At 49.3% G+C, this 20071-nt stretch overlaps 1 protein-coding gene across 2 annotated transcripts in view; it reads right to left on the bottom strand.

Moving 5' to 3' along the window:
* Nucleotides 1–8032: 8032 nt before the first annotated feature.
* nme9 (NME/NM23 family member 9) overlaps nucleotides 8033–20071 on the bottom strand; it is a 29852-nt gene continuing 17813 nt past the window's right edge. Inside the window, exons 12-17 of one of the 2 annotated variants that reach the window (XM_045215694.1) lie at nucleotides 19694–19860; nucleotides 19392–19536; nucleotides 9537–9799; nucleotides 8624–8683; nucleotides 8384–8587; nucleotides 8033–8256 (exon numbers count right to left, since the gene is read on the bottom strand). In XM_045215694.1, coding sequence (XP_045071629.1) covers nucleotides 8204–8256; nucleotides 8384–8587; nucleotides 8624–8683; nucleotides 9537–9799; nucleotides 19392–19536; nucleotides 19694–19860 — 892 coding nt within the window. In that variant the 3' untranslated portion in view covers nucleotides 8033–8203. Of the gene's footprint in view, nucleotides 8257–8383; nucleotides 8684–9536; nucleotides 9800–19391; nucleotides 19537–19693; nucleotides 19861–20071 lie in introns of both variants that reach the window. The other variant, XM_045215693.1, reaches the window with a different exon arrangement.

Here is a 20071-nt window from a genome sequence, read left to right as displayed (position 1 = left end):
GGCCAGGGCCCGGCCAGGGATGCCAGAAAATACAGCCTGGGCCAGGGCCCGGCCAGGGATGCCAGAAAATACAGCCTGGGCCAGGGCCCGGCCAGGGATGCCAGAAAATACAGCCTCGGCCAGGGATGCCAGAAAATACAGCCTGGGCCAGGGCCCGGCCAGGGATGCCAGAAAATACAGCCTGGGTCAGGGCCCGGCCAGGGATGCCAGAAAATACAGCCTGGGTCAGGGCCCGGCCAGGGATGCCAGAAAATACAGCCTGGGCCAGGGCCCGGCCAGGGATGCCAGAAAATACAGCCTGGGTCAGGGCCCGGCCAGGGATGCCAGAAAATACAGCCTGGGCCAGGGCCCGGCCAGGGATGCCAGAAAATACAGCCTGGGTCAGGGCCCGGCCAGGGATGTCATCTGGGCCGACAGCTTTGTGTGAGTTTTCCTCACGTCATCCTTGGAGAGCAAAAGCACCTGGTTGTCCAGCGCAGTGTCTTCCTGGATGGCTCGGTATTGTCTGCCTCGAATTTAGCATGTACTTTGTTAAGCTCATCTTGGAGGGGAGGCTTCAGTGGGCACCACACAGCTGGATTTGCCTTTTTAGTCTGTGATAGTCTGTAGTCCTTGCCACATGCATCGTGAGTCTGAGTTGTTAAACATGAATTTAAGTTTGAGTCAGTATTGTCTTTCTGTGTCCCTAATGGGTTTGTGGAGCTCGTAGCTGCTGCAGTACAGGCTCTCAGCTCTCGGCTCTCGGCTCTCGGCTCTCGGCTCTCGGCTCTCAGCATTGTACGGATGTCTTCGTTCATCCATTGTTTTGGTTGGGGGTATGTCCGGATTGTTATTGTGGGTACAACATCATCAACACATTTCCCAATGAAGTCTGTGACTGACAATGTATATTCCTCACTGTTAATGGATGAGTCCTGGGTGGATTAATCTTTGAACATATTCCAATCAGTATTCTCAAAATAATCCTGCAGTATTGAGTCTGCCTCGTCTGTCCAGTATTGAGTCTGCCTCGTCTGTCCAGTATTGAGTCTGCCTCCTCTGTCCAGTATTGAGTCTGCCTCGTCTGTCCAGTATTGAGTCTGCCTCGTCTGTCCAGTATTGAGTCTGCCTCGTCTGTCCAGTATTGAGTCTGCCTCGTCTGTCCAGTATTGAGTCTGCCTCGTAAATCCAGTATTGAGTCTGCCTCGTCTATCCAATATTGAGTCTGCCTCCTCAGTCCAGTATTGAGTCTGCCTCGTCTGTCCAGTATTGAGTCTGCCTCGTCTGTCCAGTATTGAGTCTGCCTCCTCTATCCATTATTGAGTCTGCCTCGTCTATCCAATATTGAGTCTGCCTCCTCAGTCCAGTATTGAGTCTGCCTCGTCTGTCCAGTATTGAGTCTGCCTCGTCTGTCCAGTATTGAGTCTGCCTCGTCTATCCAGTATTGAGTCTGCCTCGTCTGTCCAATATTGAGTCTGCCTCCTCAGTCCAGTATTGAGTCTGCCTCGTCTGTCCAGTATTGAGTCTGCCTCGTCTGTCCAGTATTGAGTCTGCCTCGTCTGTCCAGTATTGAGTCTGCCTCGTCTATCCAGTATTGAGTCTGCCTCGTCTATCCAATATTGAGTCTGCCTCGTCTGTCCAGTATTGAGTCTGCCTCGTCTATCCAGTATTGAGTCTGCCTCGTCTATCCAATATTGAGTCTGCCTCCTCAGTCCAGTATTGAGTCTGCCTCCTCTGTCCAGTATTGAGTCTGCCTCGTCTGTCCAGTATTGAGTCTGCCTCGTCTGTCCAGTATTGAGTCTGCCTCGTCTATCCAGTATTGAGTCTGCCTCGTCTATCCAATATTGAGTCTGCCTCCTCAGTCCAGTATTGAGTCTGCCTCGTCTGTCCAGTATTGAGTCTGCCTCGTCTGTCCAGTATTGAGTCTGCCTCCTCAGTCCAGTATTGAGTCTGCCTCGTCTGTCCAGTATTGAGTCTGCCTCGTCTGTCCAGTATTGAGTCTGCCTCGTCTATCCAGTATTGAGTCTGCCTCCTCAGTCCAGTATTGAGTCTGCCTCGTCTGTCCAGTATTGAGTCTGCCTCGTCTATCCAGTATTGAGTCTGCCTCGTCTATCCAATATTGAGTCTGCCTCCTCAGTCCAGTATTGAGTCTGCCTCGTCTATCCAGTATTGAGTCTGCCTCGTCTGTCCAGTATTGAGTCTGCCTCGTCTATCCAGTATTGAGTCTGCCTCGTCTGTCCAGTATTGAGTCTGCCTCGTCTATCCAGTATTGAGTCTGCCTCCTCAGTCCAGTATTGAGTCTGCCTCCTCAGTCCAGTATTGAGTCTGCCTCCTCTGTTCAGTATTGAGTCTGCCTCCTCTATCCAATTTCACAGTAAAGCCCCGAGTCCCTCTCAAACTGCCTCAAATAGCTCCTTTGTTCCACCCACAATACACGCGGAGACCAGCTCAATCGGTGCCTCCAGTGATGCTATCTCTTTCATTGTTACCCAACGTTTAGGTTTACCTCCACTGTACTCATATCCTTCCATATCCTTGTCTGTACATAATGCCCTGAATCTATTCTACAACGCCCGGAAATCTGCCCCTTTATTCTCTGTACCCAACGCACTAGAAGACCAGTTCTTAAAGCCTTTAGCCATATCCTTATTCTAGTCCTCCTCTGTTCCTCTGGTGATGAAGAGGTTAACCCAGGCCCTGCAGCCCCCAGTATCACTCCTACTCCCCAGGAGCTATCATTCGTTGACTTCTGTAACCGTAGAAGCCACCTCCCTAAGTTTGAGTTATTCACTGCGTTAGCACACTCCGCCAACCCTGATGTTCTAGCAGTGTCTGAATCCTGGTTTAGGAAGGCCACCAAAAATTCAGAAATGTCCATCCCCAACTACAACATTTTCCGTCTAGATAGAACTGCCAAAGGGGGTGGAGTTGCAATCTACTTTAGAGATGCAGAGCTCTATCATACTATCCAGGTCTGTGCCCAAACAGTTTGAGCTTCTACTTCTAAAAATCCACCTTTCCAGAAATAAATCTCTCACTGTTGCCGCTTGCTACAGACCCCCCTCAGCCCCCAGCTGTGCCCTGGACACCATATGTGAACTGATTGCCCCCCATCTATCCTCAGAGTTTGTACTACTTGGTGACCTAAACTGGGATATGCTTAACACCCCGGCCGTCCTACAATCCAAACTAGATGCCCTCAATCTCACACAAATTATCAAGGAACCTACCAGGTACAACCCTAAATCCGTAAACATGGGCACCCTTATAGATATCATCCTGACTAACTTACCCTCTAAATACACCTCCGCTGTCTTCAATCAGGATCTCAGCGATCACTGCCTTATTGCCTGTGTCCGTAATGGGTCCGCGATCAAACGACCACCCCTCATCACTGTCAAACGCTCCCTAAAACACTTTAGTGAGCAGGCCTTCCTAATTGACCTGGCCCAGGTATCCTGGATGGATATCGATCTCATTCCGTCAGTAGAGGATGCCTGGTTGTTCTTTAAAAGTGCTTTAATAAGCATTCCCCATTCCAAAAATTCAGAACTAAGAACAGATATAGCCCCTGGTTCTCCTCAGACTTGACTGCCCTTGACCAGCAAAAAAACATCCTGTGGCGTACTGCATTAGCATCGAATAGCCCCCGCGATATGCAACTGTTCAGGGAAGTTAGAAACCAATATACACAAGCAGTTAGGAAAGCAAAGGCTAGCTTTTTCAAACAGAAATTTGCATCTTGTAACACTAACTCCAAAAAGTTTTGGGACACTGTAAAGTCCATGGAGAATAAGAGCACATCCTCCCAGCTGCCCACTGCACTGAGGCTAGGAAACACTATCACAACCGATAAATCTACAATAATCGAGAATTTCAACAAGCATTTTGCTACGGCTGGCCATGCTTTCCACCTGGCTACCACTACCCCGGTCACCAGCTCTGCACCCTCCGCTGCAACTTGCTCATGCCCCCCCCTTCACACAAATTCAGACAGCTGATGTTCTGAAAGAGCTGCAAAATCTGGACCCCTACAAATCATCTGGGCTGGACAATCTGGACCCTTTCTTTCTAAAATTAGCCGCCGAAATTGTCGCAACCCCTATTACTAGCCTGTTCAACCTCTCTTTTGTATCGTCTGAGATCCCCAGAGATTGGAAAGCTGCCGCGGTCATCCCCCTCTTCAAAGGGGGTGACACTCTAGATCCAAACTGTTACAGACCCATATCCATCCTGCCCTGCCTTTCAAAAGTTTTTGAAAGCCAAGTTAACAAACAGATCACCGACCATTTCGAATCCCATTGTACCTTCTCCGCTATGCAATCTGGTTTCCGAGCTGGTCATGGGTGCACCTCAGCCACGCTCAAGGTCCTAAACGATATTATAACCGCGACCGATAATAGACAGTACTGTGCAGCCGTCTTCATCGACCTGGACAAGGCTTTCGACTCTGTCAACCACCGCATTCTTATTGGCAGACTAAATAGCCTTGGTTTCTCAAATGACTGCCTCGCCTGGTTCACCAACTACTTCTCAGATAGAGTTCAATGTGTCAAATCGGAGGACCTGTTGTCTGGACCTCTGGCAGTCTCTATGGGGGTGCCACAGGGTTCAATTATTGGGCTGACTCTTTTCTCTGTGTATATCAATGATGTCGCTCTTGCTGCCGGTGATTCTCAGATCCACCTCTACGCAGACGACACCATTTTGTATATATCTGGCCCTTCATTGGACACTGTGTTAACAAACCTCCAAACGAGCTTCAATGCCATACAACACTCCTTCTGTAGCCTCCAACTGCTCTTAAACACAAGTAAAACTAAATGCGTGCTCTTCAATCGAACGCTGCTGGCACCCGCCCACCCGACTAGAATCACTACTCTCGAAGGGTCTGACCTAGAGTATGTGGACAACTACAAATACCTAGGTGTCTGGTTAGACTGTAAACTCTCCTTCCAGACTGATATTAAGCATCTCCAATCCAAAGATGAATCTAGAATCGGCTTCCTATTTCGCAACAAAGCCTCCTTCACTCATGCTGCCAAACACGCCCTCGTAAAACGGACTATCCTACCGATCCTTGACTTCGGCGATGTCATTTACAAAATAGCCTCCAACACTCTACTCAGCAAATTGGATGTAGTCTATCACAGTGCCATCTGTTTTGTCACCAAAGCCCCATACACTACCCACCATTGTGACCTGTACGCTCTCGTTGGCTGGCCCTCACTACATATTTGTCGCCAAACCCACTGGCTCCAGGTCATCTATAAATCACTGCTAGGCAAATCTCCGCCTTATCTTAGCTCATTGGTCACCATAGCAACACCCACCCATAGTATGCGCTAAAGCAGGTATATCTCACTGGTCATTCCCAAAGCCAACACCTCCTTTGGCCGCCATTCCTTCCAGTTCTCTGCTGCCAATGACTGGAACGAACTGCAAAAATCTCTGAAGCTGGAGACTCTTATCTCCCTCACTAACTTTAAGCATCAGTTGTCAGAGCACCTTACCGATCACTGCACCTGTACACAGCCATTCTGAAATTAGCCTGCCCAACTACCTCATCCCCATATTGTTATTTATTTTGCTCATTTGCACCCCAGTATCTCTATTTGCACATCATCTCTTGCACATCTATAATTCCAGTGTTGATACTAATTGTAATTATTTTTGCACTATGGCCTATTTATTGCCTTACCTCCATAACTTGCTACATTTGCACACACTGTATATATATTTGACTTTATGTTTTGTTTACCCCATATGTAACTCTGTGTTGTTGTTTTTATCGCACTGCTTTGCTTTATCTTGGCCAGGTCGCAGTTGTAAATGAGAACTTGTTCTCAACTGGCTTACCTGGTTAAATAAAGGTGAAATAAATAAATAAAAATTAAAAACTCATCCAGAACTCTTTGACTTCTGGCAGAATGCCATCAGATATCTTATAATGGCTAACATTTAGTAGTTGCTCAGTCCCCTCCTGTACTCCCTGTTCACCCATGACTGCACTTAACACTTATTTTTCTTAAAACTGCATTGTTGGTTAAGGGCTTGTAAGTAAGCATTTCACTGTAAGGTCTATACCTGTTGTATTCGGCGCATGTGACAAATACAATTTGATATGATTTGATTGGAATTGCATAGAAGTATATAGAACACTATGGACTCACTGATAGATATAGAACACTATGGACTCACCAGCAGAGACTCACTGATAGATATAGAACACTATGGACTCACTGATAGATATAGAACACTATGGACTCACCAGCGGCTCATGATAGATATAGGACACTATGGACTCACTGATAGATATAGAACACTATGGACTCACTGATAGATATAGAACACTATGGACTCACCAGCAGACGGACTCACTGATAGATATAGAACACTATGGACTCACTGATAGATATAGAACACTATGGACTCACTGATAGATATAGAACACTATGGACTCACCGAAGCAGACCTTGGACTCACTGATAGATATAGAACACTATGGACTCACTGATAGATATAGAACACTATGGACTCACTGATAGATATAGAACACTATGGACTCACTGATAGATATAGAACACTATGGACTCACTGATAGATATAGAACACTATGGACTCACCAGCAGAGACTCACTGATAGATATAGAACACTATGGACTCACTGATAGATATAGAACACTATGGACTCACTCGCTTTCTCCTGTTGTGCTATTTACAAACACATGACTGGCTCAACTGTTCTGGGGAACTACGGTGAGCTTCATAATGTAAAATAATGTGACCAGTGAAATGAAGAACACAATCTGCTTTACCTCCTAACATATTGCACAAGTTGACTGCAGGTGTTAACTTCAAAAGTAGTTGATAATATTGAAAAATCATCCTGTGTCTTTTTCCAAATACCCCGGTATACAGTATACAGCCCAAGCCGATAAAACACGTGAATTCCCTCTGCATATAGTGGGATCAGCATTTTAGCATAAAAAACTCCAGGTCGGGAGAACAGTTTTCAACTTCGGTACATCAGGAAATGTTGATGAGGAAACATCCCCCCCCTTCGGTCATCATGGTCGGTCGGTTGACTCTTATGACACCAAAAAGGTCTCTGAGAACAAAAACAGCTCAACCCTGGAATGTAAATGGAACGTTGAGGAATAGTTGTTCAGAACCAGAACTGGTTACCAGGGTTACAGAGGACGCTAGCTTGGAATTTGAAACAAAACATTTTATGTATTTCAGCTCATCCTGAAGCTAAACTACAACGACGTGTTTGAAGAAGATATTGGACTATTTCAACCTCAAAGTGAGTATCTATGCATTGCATCTCTGAGACCTAGTTTGACGCCTTGTTTTTCCTCTGTTTTTAAATATACAAAAAACACGCACTACTTTAAGCCACCGTGTTGGAAGATAACCTCCATTTTATTTCCACATGCAGATATACCTAATTATTTAGCAGCAGCCTATTGTCTTCAGTGTAGTTGTCAATTCCTTTATCAATCTCAGGTGAAGAGAAGGCTTTACTACAATGGCGTCATCAGCAGGTATCCCCAAGGATCTCTCCTAGCTGTATGAGAGGCTGATCTCCAAGCTGGCAGACAAAGTCTTCCGTGATGTCTGGAGCATCGCAGGCGATCGTCGTTGTTTCTCTTTTGTACCGTCACCATAACTCTGAGCCTGGCAGTCCTCTTCAGCTGCTGCTGGTGCTCTGAACAGCCAGCAAGAGACAGCAGAGTCCACATGAAAGTAGATCCAGCCGTGTCTAAAGATCCAGACAGTGACAGCCCCAAACCTCCAGTCAAAACAGAGGTAGGACCTGAAAATGATTCAGAGATAACACTCCCAGTAGAAGAATCTCTTCTGCAGAAAGCCCAGAAGTCAAACGTCAAAGTTGGGAGGAACTCAGTCCAAAGACACCAAACCCCAGACCAGAAACTCATTCAAGAAACATGTTCTATTATTTACCGATGATGAATCCCCTGTTTCTGATATTATTACTTTTGTTATTGTGCTGATGAGGATGTAGATAAACTAAAATATGAAAAACCACAGGAAGATTTTCATTTAATTTTTCACAACATTGAAATGAAGTAACATGATGATGTACTGCAGCCCTACAAGTGGCATTGTTAATTTGTTGTATCTGAAAGAGGATGGTCATTCAGTCTTAACTTTGATGATCAGAGTCCTGGGGAGATCTGTTTTGATGATCAAAGTCCTAGGGATCTGTCGTCTGAGGACTGAGTGGATCGCAGACTGGTGTCTGATCACCTGTAATATGAAGAAGCAGGATCAACTCACCAGAATGCAGTTCTTTACCTTCAGCACAGGTTTAGATCACTTATTCAATATATTTATAATAATAATAATAATATATATAGCACCATCACTATCTTACCTTCCCCTTCTGTGCTTGTGACACTAGGTGTGTCTGACGTGGATGTGGCCCGCTCAACATGTTCTTGATGGCTCTCTGGACTTCCTGATTCAACATGTTCTTGATGGCTCTCTGGACTTCCTGATTCAACATGTTCTTGATGGCTCTCTGGACTTCCTGATTCAACATGTTCTTGATGGCTCTCTGGACTTCCTGATTCAACATGTTCTTGATGGCTCTCTGGACTTCCTGATTCAACATGTTCTGTCATTTCTGCAGTTGTACAATCTGATTTGTCTGCAAAACTATCCTGCTGTTTTCCTGAAAGAAAACATTTGACATGTTTACTGTTGAAAAGGTTGTTCCTTGTTTATCAGTCTTGACATGGTTCATGGAGCCAGATAGACCAGTGGGGATTCAACACTACACTGGCACCTAACAGCTCTCCTGTAGTGGCCCTGTTTTTCATGGTCCTTCTAGTCGGATAGATCTATACTGAAAGAAAATAGAAACGCTACATGCAACAATTTAAAAGATTTTGCTGAGTTACAATTCATATAAGGTAATCACTCAATTGAAATAAATAAATTAGGCCGTAATCTATGGATTTCACATGACTGGGCAGGGGCGCAGCCATTGGTGGGCCTGGGAGGGCATAGGCCCACCCACTTGGGAGCCAAGCCAACCCACTGGGGAGCCAGGCCCAGCCAATGGGGAGCCAAGCCAACCCAATGGGGAGCCAGGCCCAGCCAATGGGGAGCCAAGCCAACCCAATGGGGAGCCAGGCCAAGCCAATGGGGAGCCAAGCCAACCCACTGGGGAGCCAGGCCCAGCCAATGGGGAGCCAAGCCAACCCACTGGGGAGCCAGGCCCAGCCAATGGGGAGCCAAGCCAACCCACTGGGGAGCCAGGCCCAGCCAATCAGAATGAGTTTTTCCCCACAAAAGGGCTTTATTACAGACAGAAATACTCATCCTCTGGCAAAGGAGAAATGCTCATTAACACTAACAGGGATGGACACATTTCTGCTAAAACAATTAAGAGAAATAAGCTTTTTGTGTGTATGGAACATTTCTGGGATCTTTTATTTCAGCTCATAAAACACGGGACCAACACTTTACATGTTGCGTTTTATATTTTTGTTCAGTGTAGTTACTGAACTGCGATTGGTTACCTAGCGGTGTGGGATCCATTTTCCCATTGCTGGTCAGGTCTCTGTCTGAGGTGATGTCACCAAACAGGAAGTGTATCTTCTCCTGGGCATGCTCCTGATTGGAGGAGCCGTGGAGGGCGTTGTGGAGGATGTCTGAGGCGAAGCGGGCCCTCAGGGACCCCGGGGCCGTCACCTTGGCCAGGACAGGGTCTGTGGGGCCCATCATGGACCTCCACTCCTCCACAGTATTTTCCTTGGTCAGCACCAGCAGCATGCAGGGGCCGCTACAGAGACAGGGAGAGAATGTGGGGTTTTAGATTCTTCATCTTCTTCCCTGAGCATTACTAACTGTTCCTGTTAAAAGAGGGTGGTGACAATTACAATCGAAGCACATGTTCAGATGATGCTGCATGAGACTGACAGCACAGGAAGCTTCTGACCTTACAGTCTCCATCTTTACCCAGAGCCATAGGCCTGCCCATCTCTAGGTCTGTCTCTGTCTTTACCCAGAGCCATAGGCCTGCCCATCTCTAGGTCTGTCTCTGTCTTTACCCAGAGCCATAGGCCTGCCCATCTCTAGGTCTGTCTCCATCTTTCCCCAGAGCCATAGGCCTGCCCATCTCTAGGTCAGTCTCCATCTTTACCCAGAGCCATAGGCCTGCCCATCTCTAGGTCAGTCTCTGTCTTTACCCAGAGCCATAGGCCTGCCCATCTCTAGGTCTGTCTCCATCTTTCCCCAGAGCCATAGGCCTGCCCATCTCTAGGTCTGTCTCTGTCTTTACCCAGAGCCATAGGCCTGCCCATCTCTAGGTCTGTCTTTACCCAGAGCCATAGGCCTGCCCATCTCTAGGTCTGTCTCTGTCTTTCCCCAGAGCCATAGGCCTGCCCATCTCTAGGTCAGTCTCTGTCTTTCCCCAGAGCCATAGGCCTGCCCATCTCTAGGTCAGTCTCTGTCTTTACCCAGAGCCATAGGCCTGCCCATCTCTAGGTCTGTCTCTGTCTTTACCCAGAGCCATAGGCCTGCCCATCTCTAGGTCTGTCTCCATCTTTACCCAGAGCCATAGGCCTGCCCATCTCTAGGTCTGTCTCCATCTTTACCCAGAGCCATAGGCCTGCCCATCTCTAGGTCTGTCTCTGTCTTTACCCAGAGCCATAGGCCTGCCCATCTCTAGGTCAGTCTCCATCTTTACCCAGAGCCATAGGCCTGCCCATCTCTAGGTCTGTCTCCGTCTTTACCCAGAGCCATAGGCCTGCCCATCTCTAGGTCTGTCTCTGTCTTTACCCAGAGCCATAGGCCTGCCCATCTCTAGGTCTGTCTCTGTCTTTCCCCAGAGCCATAGGCCTGCCCATCTCTAGGTCTGTCTCTGTCTTTACCCAGAGCCATAGGCCTGCCCATCTCTAGGTCTGTCTCTGTCTTTCCCCAGAGCCATAGGCCTGCCCATCTCTAGGTCTGTCTCCATCTTTCCCCAGAGCCATAGGCCTGCCCATCTCTAGGTCAGTCTCCATCTTTACCCAGAGCCATAGGCCTGCCCATCTCTAGGTCTGTCTCTGTCTTTCCCCAGAGCCATAGGCCTGCCCATCTCTAGGTCTGTCTCTGTCTTTACCCAGAGCCATAGGCCTGCCCATCTCTAGGTCTGTCTCTGTCTTTACCCAGAGCCATAGGCCTGCCCATCTCTAGGTCAGTCTTTACCCAGAGCCATAAGCCTGCCCATCTCTAGGTCTGTCTCTGTCTTTCCCCAGAGCCATAGGCCTGCCCATCTCTAGGTCTGTCTCCATCTTTCCCCAGAGCCATAGGCCTGCCCATCTCTAGGTCAGTCTCCATCTTTACCCAGAGCCATAGGCCTGCCCATCTCTAGGTCTGTCTCTGTCTTTCCCCAGAGCCATAGGCCTGCCCATCTCTAGGTCTGTCTCTGTCTTTACCCAGAGCCATAGGCCTGCCCATCTCTAGGTCAGTCTCTGTCTTTACCCAGAGCCATAGGCCTGCCCATCTCTAGGTCTGTCTCTGTCTGCACCCAGAGCCATAGGCCTGCCCATCTCTAGGTCTGTCTCTGTCTTTACCCAGAGCCATAGGCCTGCCCATCTCTAGGTCAGTCTCCATCTTTACCCAGAGCCATAGGCCTGCCCATCTCTAGGTCTGTCTCTGTCTTTCCCCAGAGCCATAGGCCTGCCCATCTCTAGGTCTGTCTCTGTCTTTACCCAGAGCCATAGGCCTGCCCATCTCTAGGTCAGTCTCTGTCTTTCCCCAGAGCCATAGGCCTGCCCATCTCTAGGTCTGTCTCTGTCTTTACCCAGAGCCATAGGCCTGCCCATCTCTAGGTCAGTCTCTGTCTTTACCCAGAGCCATAGGCCTGCCCATCTCTAGGTCTGTCTCTGTCTGCACCCAGAGCCATAGGCCTGCCCATCTCTAGGTCTGTCTCTGTCTTTACCCAGAGCCATAGGCCTGCCCATCTCTAGGTCAGTCTCTGTCTTTCCCCAGAGCCATAGGCCTGCCCATCTCTAGGTCAGTCTCTGTCTTTACCCAGAGCCATAGGCCTGCCCATCTCTAGGTCTGTCTCTGTCTTTACCCAGAGCCATAGGCCTGCCCATCTCTAGGTCTGTCTCTGTCTTTCCCCCAGAGCCATAGGCCTGCCCATCTCTAGGTCTGTCTCTGTCTTTACCCAGAGCCATAGGCCTGCCCATCTCTAGGTCTGTCTCTGTCTTTACCCAGAGCCATAGGCCTGCCCATCTCTAGGTCTGTCTCTGTCTTTACCCAGAGCCATAGGCCTGCCCATCTCTAGGTCTGTCTCTGTCTTTACCCAGAGCCATAGGCCTGCCCATCTCTAGGTCTGTCTCTGTCTTTACCCAGAGCCATAGGCCTGCCCATCTCTAGGTCTGTCTCTGTCTTTCCCCAGAGCCATAGGCCTGCCCATCTCTAGGTCTGTCTCTGTCTTTACCCAGAGCCATAGGCCTGCCCATCTCTAGGTCTGTCTCTGTCTTTACCCAGAGCCATAGGCCTGCCCATCTCTAGGTCTGTCTCTGTCTTTACCCAGAGCCATAGGCCTGCCCATCTCTAGGTCTGTCTCTGTCTTTACCCAGAGCCATAGGCCTGCCCATCTCTAGGTCTGTCTCTGTCTTTACCCAGAGCCATAGGCCTGCCCATCTCTAGGTCTGTCTCTGTCTTTACCCAGAGCCATAGGCCTGCCCATCTCTAGGTCTGTCTCTGTCTTTACCCAGAGCCATAGGCCTGCCCATCTCTAGGTCTGTCTCTGTCTTTCCCCAGAGCCATAGGCCTGCCCATCTATAGGTCTGTCTCTGTCTTTCCCCAGAGCCATAGGCCTGCCCATCTCTAGGTCTGTCTCTGTCTTTACCCAGAGCCATAGGCCTGCCCATCTCTAGGTCTGTCTCCATCTTTCCCCAGAGCCATAGGCCTGCCCATCTCTAGGTCTGTCTCTGTCTTTACCCAGAGCCATAGGCCTGCCCATCTCTAGGTCTGTCTTTACCCAGAGCCATAGGCCTGCCCATCTCTAGGTCTGTCTCTGTCTTTCCCCAGAGCCATAGGCCTGCCCATCTCTAGGTCAGTCTCTGTCTTTCCCCAGAGCCATAGGCCTGCCCATCTCTAGGTCAGTCTCTGTCTTTACCCAGAGCCATAGGCCTGCCCATCTCTAGGTCAGTCTCCATCTTTACCCAGAGCCATAGGCCTGCCCATCTCTAGGTCTGTCTCTGTCTTTACCCAGAGCCATAGGCCTGCCCATCTCTAGGTCTGTCTCTGTCTTTACCCAGAGCCATAGGCCTGCCCATCTCTAGGTCTGTCTCTGTCTTTCCCCAGAGCCATAGGCCTGCCCATCTCTAGGTCTGTCTCCATCTTTCCCCAGAGCCATAGGCCTGCCCATCTCTAGGTCTGTCTCCATCTTTACCCAGAGCCATAGGCCTGCCCATCTCTAGGTCTGTCTCTGTCTTTCCCCAGAGCCATAGGCCTGCCCATCTCTAGGTCTGTCTCTGTCTTTACCCAGAGCCATAGGCCTGCCCATCTCTAGGTCTGTCTCTGTCTTTACCCAGAGCCATAGGCCTGCCCATCTCTAGGTCAGTCTTTACCCAGAGCCATAGGCCTGCCCATCTCTAGGTCTGTCTCTGTCTTTCCCCAGAGCCATAGGCCTGCCCATCTCTAGGTCTGTCTCCATCTTTCCCCAGAGCCATAGGCCTGCCCATCTCTAGGTCAGTCTCCATCTTTACCCAGAGCCATAGGCCTGCCCATCTCTAGGTCTGTCTCTGTCTTTCCCCAGAGCCATAGGCCTGCCCATCTCTAGGTCTGTCTCTGTCTTTACCCAGAGCCATAGGCCTGCCCATCTCTAGGTCAGTCTCTGTCTTTACCCAGAGCCATAGGCCTGCCCATCTCTAGGTCTGTCTCTGTCTGCACCCAGAGCCATAGGCCTGCCCATCTCTAGGTCTGTCTCTGTCTTTACCCAGAGCCATAGGCCTGCCCATCTCTAGGTCAGTCTCCATCTTTACCCAGAGCCATAGGCCTGCCCATCTCTAGGTCTGTCTCTGTCTTTCCCCAGAGCCATAGGCCTGCCCATCTCTAGGTCTGTCTCTGTCTTTACGCAGAGCCATAGGCCTGCCCATCTCTAGGTCAGTCTCTGTCTTTCCCCAGAGCCATAGGCCTGCCCATCTCTAGGTCTGTCTCTGTCTTTACCCAGAGCCATAGGCCTGCCCATCTCTAGGTCAGTCTCTGTCTTTACCCAGAGCCATAGGCCTGCCCATCTCTAGGTCTGTCTCTGTCTGCACCCAGAGCCATAGGCCTGCCCATCTCTAGGTCTGTCTCTGTCTTTACCCAGAGCCATAGGCCTGCCCATCTCTAGGTCTGTCTCTGTCTTTACCCAGAGCCATAGGCCTGCCCATCTCTAGGTCTGTCTCTGTCTTTACCCAGAGCCATAGGCCTGCCCATCTCTAGGTCTGTCTCTGTCTTTCCCCAGAGCCATAGGCCTGCCCATCTCTAGGTCTGTCTCTGTCTTTCCCCAGAGCCATAGGCCTGCCCATCTCTAGGTCTGTCTCTGTCTTTACCCAGAGCCATAGGCCTGCCCATCTCTAGGTCTGTCTCCATCTTTCCCCAGAGCCATAGGCCTGCCCATCTCTAGGTCTGTCTCTGTCTTTACCCAGAGCCATAGGCCTGCCCATCTCTAGGTCTGTCTTTACCCAGAGCCATAGGCCTGCCCATCTCTAGGTCTGTCTCTGTCTTTCCCCAGAGCCATAGGCCTGCCCATCTCTAGGTCAGTCTCTGTCTTTCCCCAGAGCCATAGGCCTGCCCATCTCTAGGTCAGTCTCTGTCTTTACCCAGAGCCATAGGCCTGCCCATCTCTAGGTCAGTCTCCATCTTTACCCAGAGCCATAGGCCTGCCCATCTCTAGGTCTGTCTCTGTCTTTACCCAGAGCCATAGGCCTGCCCATCTCTAGGTCTGTCTCTGTCTTTACCCAGAGCCATAGGCCTGCCCATCTCTAGGTCTGTCTCTGTCTTTCCCCAGAGCCATAGGCCTGCCCATCTCTAGGTCTGTCTCTGTCTTTACCCAGAGCCATAGGCCTGCCCATCTCTAGGTCTGTCTCTGTCTTTCCCCAGAGCCATAGGCCTGCCCATCTCTAGGTCTGTCTCCATCTTTCCCCAGAGCCATAGGCCTGCCCATCTCTAGGTCAGTCTCCATCTTTACCCAGAGCCATAGGCCTGCCCATCTCTAGGTCTGTCTCTGTCTTTCCCCCAGAGCCATAGGCCTGCCCATCTCTAGGTCTGTCTCTGTCTTTACCCAGAGCCATAGGCCTGCCCATCTCTAGGTCTGTCTCTGTCTTTACCCAGAGCCATAGGCCTGCCCATCTCTAGGTCAGTCTTTACCCAGAGCCATAGGCCTGCCCATCTCTAGGTCTGTCTCTGTCTTTCCCCAGAGCCATAGGCCTGCCCATCTCTAGGTCTGTCTCCATCTTTCCCCAGAGCCATAGGCCTGCCCATCTCTAGGTCAGTCTCCATCTTTACCCAGAGCCATAGGCCTGCCCATCTCTAGGTCTGTCTCTGTCTTTCCCCAGAGCCATAGGCCTGCCCATCTCTAGGTCTGTCTCTGTCTTTACCCAGAGCCATAGGCCTGCCCATCTCTAGGTCAGTCTCTGTCTTTACCCAGAGCCATAGGCCTGCCCATCTCTAGGTCTGTCTCTGTCTGCACCCAGAGCCATAGGCCTGCCCATCTCTAGGTCTGTCTCTGTCTTTACCCAGAGCCATAGGCCTGCCCATCTCTAGGTCAGTCTCCATCTTTACCCAGAGCCATAGGCCTGCCCATCTCTAGGTCTGTCTCTGCTTTCCCGAGCCATAGGCCGCCCATCTCTAGGTCTGTCTCTGTCTTTACCCAGAGCCATAGGCCTGCCCATCTCTAGGTCAGTCTCTGTCTTTCCCCAGAGCCATAGGCCTGCCCATCTCTAGGTCTGTCTCTGTCTTTACCCAGAGCCATAGGCCTGCCCATCTCTAGGTCAGTCTCTGTCTTTACCCAGAGCCATAGGCCTGCCCATCTCTAGGTCTGTCTCTGTCTGCACCCAGAGCCATAGGCCTGCCCATCTCTAGGTCTGTCTCTGTCTTTACCCAGAGCCATAGGCCTGCCCATCTCTAGGTCAGTCTCTGTCTTTCCCCAGAGCCATAGGCCTGCCCATCTCTAGGTCAGTCTCTGTCTTTACCCAGAGCCATAGGCCTGCCCATCTCTAGGTCTGTCTCTGTCTTTACCCAGAGCCATAGGCCTGCCCATCTCTAGGTCTGTCTCTGTCTTTCCCCCAGAGCCATAGGCCTGCCCATCTCTAGGTCTGTCTCTGTCTTTACCCAGAGCCATAGGCCTGCCCATCTCTAGGTCTGTCTCTGTCTTTACCCAGAGCCATAGGCCTGCCCATCTCTAGGTCTGTCTCTGTCTTTACCCAGAGCCATAGGCCTGCCCATCTCTAGGTCTGTCTCTGTCTTTACCCAGAGCCATAGGCCTGCCCATCTCTAGGTCTGTCTCTGTCTTTACCCAGAGCCATAGGCCTGCCCATCTCTAGGTCTGTCTCTGTCTTTACCCAGAGCCATAGGCCTGCCCATCTCTAGGTCTGTCTCTGTCTTTACCCAAAGCCATAGGCCTGCCCATCTCTAGGTCTGTCTCTGTCTTTACCCAGAGCCATAGGCCTGCCCATCTCTAGGTCTGTCTCTGTCTTTACCCAGAGCCATAGGCCTGCCCATCTCTAGGTCTGTCTCTGTCTTTACCCAGAGCCATAGGCCTGCCCATCTCTAGGTCTGTCTCTGTCTGCACCGTCTTTCTGTTTGCTGTGTAATTTGTATTTGTATTTATTATGGATCCCCAATCACAGTTCTACTCTTCCTGGGGTCCTGCAAAATTAAGGCAGTTCATACAATTTTAAAAACATTACAATACATTCACAGATTTCACAACACACTGTGTGCCCTCAGGCCCCTACTCCACTACCACATATCTACAATACAAATTCCATGTGTATGTGTGTGTATAGTATGTATGTTATCGTGTGTGTGTATGCATGTGTCTTTGTCTATGTTTGTGTTGCATCACAGTCCCCGCTTTTCCATAACGTGTATTTTTATCTTTTTTTTTTTTATCTGATTTTACTGCTTGCATCAGTTACTTGATGTGGAATAGAGTTCCATGTAGTCATGGCTCTATGTAGTACTGTGCGCCTCCCATAGTCTGTTCTGGACTTGGGGACTGTGAAGAGACCTCTGGTGGCATGTCTTGTGGGGTATGCATGGGTGACCGAGCTGTACGCCAGTAATTCAAACATGCACCCAACATGTCAACACCTCTCATAAACACAAGTAGTGATGAAGTCAATCTCTCCTCCACTTTGAGCCAGGAGAGATCGACATGCATATTATTAATGTTAGCACTCTGTGTACGTCCAAGGGCCAGCCATGCTGCCCTGTTCTGAGCCAATTGCAAAAGTCCTTTTTTGTGGCACCTGACCACATGACTGAACAGTAGTCCAGGTGCGACAAAACTAGGGCCTGTAGGACCTGCCTTGTTGATAGTGCTGTTAAGAAGGTAGAGTAGCGCTTTATTATGGACAGACTTCTCGCCATCTTAGCTACTGTTGTATCAATATGTTTTGACCATGACAGTTTACAATCCAGGGTTACTCCAAGCAGTTTAGTCACCTCAACTTGCTCAATTTCCACATTATTTATTACAAGATTTAGTTGAATTTTAGGGTTTAGTGAATGATTTGTCCCAAATACAATGCTTTTAGTTTAGGAAATATTTAGGACTAACATATTCCTTGCCACCCATTCTGAAACTAACTGCAGTTCTCTGTTAAGTGTTGCAGTGATTTCAGTCACTATGGTAGCTGACGTGTATAGTGTTGAGTCATCCGCATACATAGACACACTGGCTTTACTCAAAGCCAGTGGCATGTCGTTAGTAAAGATTGAAAAAATTAAGGGGTCTAAACAGCTGCCCTGGGGAATTCCTGATTCTACCTGGATTATGTTTGAGAGGCTTCCATTAAAGAACACCCTCTGTGTTCTGTTAGACAGGTAACTCTTTATCCACATCATAGCAGGGGGTGTAAAGCCATAACACATACGTTTTTCCAGCAGCAGACTAAGATCGATAATGTCAAAAGCTGCACTGAAGTCTAACAAAACAGCCCCCACAATCTTTTTATCATCAATTTCTCTCAGCCAATCATCAGTCATTTGTGTAAGTGCTGTGCTTGTTGAATGTCCTTCTCTATAAGCATGCTGAAAGTTTGTTGTCAATTTGTTTACTGTAAAATAGCATTGTATCTGGTCAAACACATTTTTTTCTAATAGCTTACTAAGTGTTGATAACAGGCTAATTGCTGCTCCAAAGCTTTTGACTATCATTCTTTATGTCATTTGTAATAAATCAATGGAGGAGCTCATCTGAGAGGAAGACATGTCTAAATTCTACATGTACAGTACTTTGGCTGAAGATCCTGGCTTGAGTTTGCATGAAGATTTGTGCTAAAAGGTCAACTGCAGCAGCTTTAGAAACAAGCCATGGTTGTGAGTGAGGTCAGCTTGGCTCCAGCACTAACCCAGAGCTGACCTCCAACACTAACCCAGAGCTGACCTCTAACCCAGAGCTGACCTCTAACCCAGAGCTGATCTCTAACCCAGAGCTGATCTCTAACCCAGAGCTGACCTCCAACACTAACCCAGAGCTGACCTCTAACCCAGAGCTGACCTCCAACACTAACCCAGAGCTGACCTCCAACACTAACCCAGAGCTGACCTCCAACACTAACCCAGAGCTGACCTCCAACACTAACCCAGAGCTGACCTCCAACACTAACCCAGAGCTGACCTCTAACCCAGAGCTGACCTCTAACCTAGAGCTGACCTCTAACCCAGAGCTGACCACTAACCCAGAGCTGATCTCTAACCCAGAGCTGACCTCCAACACTAACCCAGAGCTGATCTCTAACCCAGAGCTGACCTCCAACACTAACCCAGAGCTGATCTCTAACCCAGAGCTGATCTCTAACCCAGAGCTGACCTCCAACACTAACCCAGAGCTGACCTCTAACCCAGAGCTGACCTCTAACCCAGAGCTGACCTCTAACCCAGAGCTGACCTCTAACCCAGAGATGACCTCTAACCCAGAGCTGACCTCTAACCCAGAGCTGACCTCCAACACTAACCCAGAGCTGACCTCTAACCCAGAGCTGACCTCCAACACTAACCCAGAGATGACCTCTAACCCAGAGCTGACCTCCAACACTAACCCAGAGCTGACCTCTAACCCAGAGCTGACCTCTAACCCAGAGCTGACCTCTAACCCAGAGATGACCTCTAACCCAGAGCCAAATAGATAGGATTCTGTAGCTCTAGTATCTATCAGTACTAACCTGCACATGAAGTCAACCAGCTGTCTGTAGAAAGGTGTGTCTCTGTGCTCTCTGTAGAGCTCCTCAGCCATGTCTCTGGACAACACCGCCTCCTTCAGCTGGGAGATAGAGAAACCTGCAGCACGGATCTCCCCCAGGATCTCCTCTGAGAGGGGGAGGAAGGGAGGTTGAGTAGAGAGTACATGTGCTCACTTTATACCCTGTTGTACAACTGACTAAGGACCGGTTTGGATAACTGGTACATAGTTAATGAACTTACAGTATATTGTGTATTGATTGATTGACTGATTTAGAGAATGTACCTCTATGTTCGGCCATGGCATCAGGCTTAATGATGGCCAGAGTCTGCTGTTTAGGGAAGAAGAAGTGGATCTCCTCCTCTGCCTCCTCCCTGCTGGCACTGCCATGGAGCTGGTTCATCTGGTTCATCTGGTCCTCCTCACTGGCCACTATGAACTGGGCCCTGAGGCTGAGGGGACAGTGAGCGAGAACAGTGAGCGAGAACAGTGAGCGAGAACAGTGAGAGAGAACAGTGAGAGAGAACAGTGAGAGAGAACAGTGAGAGAGAACAGTGAGAGAGAACAGTGAGAGAGAACAGTGAGAGAGAACAGTGAGAGAGAACAGTGAGAGAGAACAGTGAGAGAGAACAGTGAGAGAGGCACTACAAAGGAGAGGGGACA

Source organism: Coregonus clupeaformis, unplaced genomic scaffold (genome assembly GCF_020615455.1).
Source record: "Coregonus clupeaformis isolate EN_2021a unplaced genomic scaffold, ASM2061545v1 scaf0495, whole genome shotgun sequence".
In the NCBI taxonomy this organism is placed as follows: Eukaryota; Metazoa; Chordata; class Actinopteri; order Salmoniformes; family Salmonidae; genus Coregonus; species Coregonus clupeaformis.
Note: the sequence above shows the minus strand (reverse complement) of the source record. Positions and strands in the feature narration are given on the sequence as shown.